This window comes from Eurypyga helias, unplaced genomic scaffold (genome assembly GCF_000690775.1).
Source record: "Eurypyga helias isolate BGI_N326 unplaced genomic scaffold, ASM69077v1 scaffold33507, whole genome shotgun sequence".
In the NCBI taxonomy this organism is placed as follows: domain Eukaryota; kingdom Metazoa; phylum Chordata; class Aves; order Eurypygiformes; family Eurypygidae; genus Eurypyga; species Eurypyga helias.
The window spans coordinates 398-3,811 of record NW_010264187.1 but is presented as its reverse complement, the minus strand read 5'-3'; the positions used below and the strand labels follow the sequence as shown (position 1 = coordinate 3,811).

At 49.5% G+C, this 3,414-nt stretch overlaps 1 protein-coding gene across 1 annotated transcript; it reads right to left on the bottom strand.

The window, feature by feature from the left end:
* Positions 1-2,020: 2,020 nt before the first annotated feature.
* Positions 2,021-3,403, bottom strand: PPCS (phosphopantothenoylcysteine synthetase). Its single transcript, XM_010156321.1, has 2 exons — positions 3,311-3,403; positions 2,021-2,344 (listed from the first exon to the last, which is right to left on the bottom strand). The coding sequence occupies exons 1-2, from the start codon at positions 3,401-3,403 to the stop codon at positions 2,021-2,023; spliced, it is 417 nt and encodes a 138-aa protein (XP_010154623.1).
* Between the last annotated feature and the right edge of the window lie 11 nt (positions 3,404-3,414).

Here is a 3,414-nt window from a genome sequence, read left to right as displayed (position 1 = left end):
CGGTGGGACACGCCCCCTCCCGGCGGAGCGCAGTGCCCTCTCCTTGGGGTGACAGCTCCCGCCCCAGGCGCGACACCGGCCTCAGCTGGGGCTCCCCTCCCTCCGCTCGCGCGGATCTGCCTGAACACCAAGAACTAAGCAAACACCAAAAAGCACCAAAAAATGCTTTTCCGTTTTTTTTCTTGCAAAGCTCAGACGAAGGTGCTGGGGACAAGGGCATCCCCCGAGGTGACCGAAGTCCACGAACCCGAGACCGGGAAACCGCGAGGGACAAAGCAGCTTCATCAGCCGAAAGCACTGAGCAAGAGCACAAAAGGGACCAAGACAGGGCAAAGAGGGACCTGGCAGCCCACAGCAAGGGCCTCGGCCGAGCCAGGATCCTCCGAAAGTGACATGGCCCTGGAGCTGCAGGACCTGCTTCCTACCCACAGTACCACAGTCAGCATCCCCAGGGCCCAAATGTGGCCAGCGCTAGAGGGGTGGTGGGATGGGAGCTCTCAAGGTCTCGGTTCAACCTCCCACTTGAAACAGGAGCATGGTGGGACACGAGCAGGACAGCTGTGGCCAAATTTGAGCTTTGAAAGTCCCCCCAGCCTGGGCTTCACCAGCCTTCTGAAGAAGGGAAGACCAAGCTCTGCTCCTGAGGTGCAGCCCCTCAAGACTCCTGCAGCTCCAAGACGGGTGATGCCCGTGTCTTCTCAGAACGTTTGGAACATTTCCTTCACCATCACCCTACAAAGTCCAGAACACTCCAAAGAGTTTGTTGCACTTCTCCCACCCCTTGTCCCAAACATCCTGCAAGGGCATGTTCCATTTGCATAAGATGCCGTATTCTCGTCTTTGCTAGACAACCCCTGCTTCCAAGTGCAAGACCAAAGACAACGGAAACCCCCAAACTAGCAGGGCTCACCATTCACATCGGTCACGTAGTGGAAGATGAAGACAGGCAGCTCTTGGAGCTCACAAGTGCATTGAACACACGCAGGACATTCCACCATCCTCTTCACGTCTCCGGCGGGCACCTCTCACGTATTCGGACACGCTCCAGTCCTCTCCCCACCTTCTGCAAGTATCAGTCCCGGCCACGTCGCTGTTCATCGCGTCTCCCGACTCACTTACTTGCACGATGTCAGCACTCCCGACTAATCTGGACTGCTTCTCCCATCACGAACCACCCCACACACACCCCAAGTCCTGCAGCGTCCAGTGCTCCCCACTGAGCCCCCCTCGCCCTCTTTTCTTGTTCTCCTGGGTTTCTTTTCCTCATTTTATAAGCACACCTGATTTTCAGGCAATCGATGTCATTACGAAAGCACCGTTGCCTTCTTGAACACTCGAGGGTTTCAAACAGAGCACAGTCCCACCTCTGGAGGGGCTTCAAGCGTGAGAACAGCATCCCTGCGTTACTGTCTTTCTTCACAGACCTCCAGTGAATTTATTTCAGGGAAAACATATACACAGCAACTGTGTTTCTGAGCAGAGTTCTTGAAGAGTAAAGTCACTGGATCTCCCCTGGAACCTCGTTTCTCCTTCAGCCTTTGCCACACTTATTTCACTGTCCACTTTCAGTACCAGCCACTTGCCAGCTCGGTCACTCCTCTCCAGTCATAAAACCAGAACACCTTGTTTCCTGCAAAGCACCGTTCCTTCCATCCAACAATTCAAAAAGAAACTTTGAAGAAGCAGATTTAGTAAAATCTTTTATATACAGACATATATACCATTCCTCCACCTCCCGATCCTCCCAGCCCATGGGACAGAAACAAAGCAATCTATGCTTTCCTTCGTTAGACACCATAACAAATGCCATCCCTGGGAATGCTTTCACTTCAGTGTATTTTTCTTTTTCAATGCAAGCAACAATAACCACTATCAAGCTGTAGAAAAGTTACAGGGTTTTGGACGGCAGCCTTTCCCACAGTGTTTCACTGAGGACCGCTTTATTTACCTGGGATAGAGAATCGTCCTGGTTCCACTCCCTCTCTAGTACAATTTCACTTGCTTCATTCAGAGCCGGTCCTCAGAACTTCTTCTCTATAAATGCAGTATGTTGGTCTTGAAGATAGCTCACTATTTTTTCCTCTATCTCCATGCCTTGAGCTATTTCCTCATCAGAAAGAGATAACGGAGTCTGTGAGTCTTTGGTTACAATAATAACAGACGTTCTCCGCGACTCCAGGACATTTGCTACCACCACCTGGTGACGGTATTTTGCCAGAGCCTGCCGTGATTTATCAATTAAGATCAAGGGATCCGTCTCCAGTTTAAAGGAAATCACAAAAGCCTCTGGGGCCCATTCTTTGACGAGAGGAGACAGCATTTTTGGCACCATCTTCATTGTGATCTACGTTGGAGAAAGGGAGAAAAGCTTCATTAAAAACATTATGATGCATTTTAATGGGGGCAGACCAAGGGAAATTCCAGCTTCGGTTCATATTACATTTAGACTAGGAAGTTTTCCAAGGCAGCATTCGGTCAGATCTCACCAAACAAGGTTAAAATGTCTGTTGGCATGCTCTGTGGAATTTAATTATCGGTGTTAACAATAAACAGGGTGTTCTTAAGCAATGAAGTAGGCCCACAGTAATTGCATAAATTTTGTTATTTAAGTACTAACGCTTACTCTGGTAATATAAATATAAGCAGAGGAAGATAAAAATATTTACAACTGCTTAAGTCTGATTTTTCAGCTCTCCAAAATCCAGACACCTTGTCAAAATCTTAACCCTTCTTTCTATCAACTCTTTAGGGCATATGAAGCATAAATATGCCAAAGCATGGGGAAAACAAGGAGGAAACTCTGATCTCCAGCTTCTTAACCTCTGGGTCTGTCACTGGGAAGCAGCTCTGGTCTCATTTTTCCTACTCTAAGGATAAAGAATTAAGCCTAGCAACTTGTTAGAAGTTAATTACCTAAATGAATTTGATAGTTGATATATACAAAGCTCTAAATCCACCTGCTCCCATAGCTGAAAGGGACCCAGACAGCAGAGACACGTGCTACAGCTCTGAGCTGTTGTCAGTGTTACCCAGAAAGAAGGCAACACAAGCACATCCACAGCAACTGTTCATCAGCCAAGACCCACCTTCTACTCATCTCCATGTCACATGCACATATTGCTTTCAAGGGATATTCCCACGGGATTCTGCCCCCCTGGAGATTCACCCTCCCATTCCCAGAAAACACACATGATCTTCTGGCCAGCGAGACGTTGCTTTGCAGCCTTCCCCAGGCCTTATTCACAGCCAGCCCTCAGCCCACCGCGACCCCGGCAGGACGCTGAGAGGGGATGGTGATGGGGTGCCTCACCTGCAGAGGCCCCTCCGAGGACTGGATCTTGTGCTCAGGCATCTCCGAGGCCGGGATGTAGAAATCCGACACGGCGGCTGCCAGGTAAAACATGACGCTGGAGC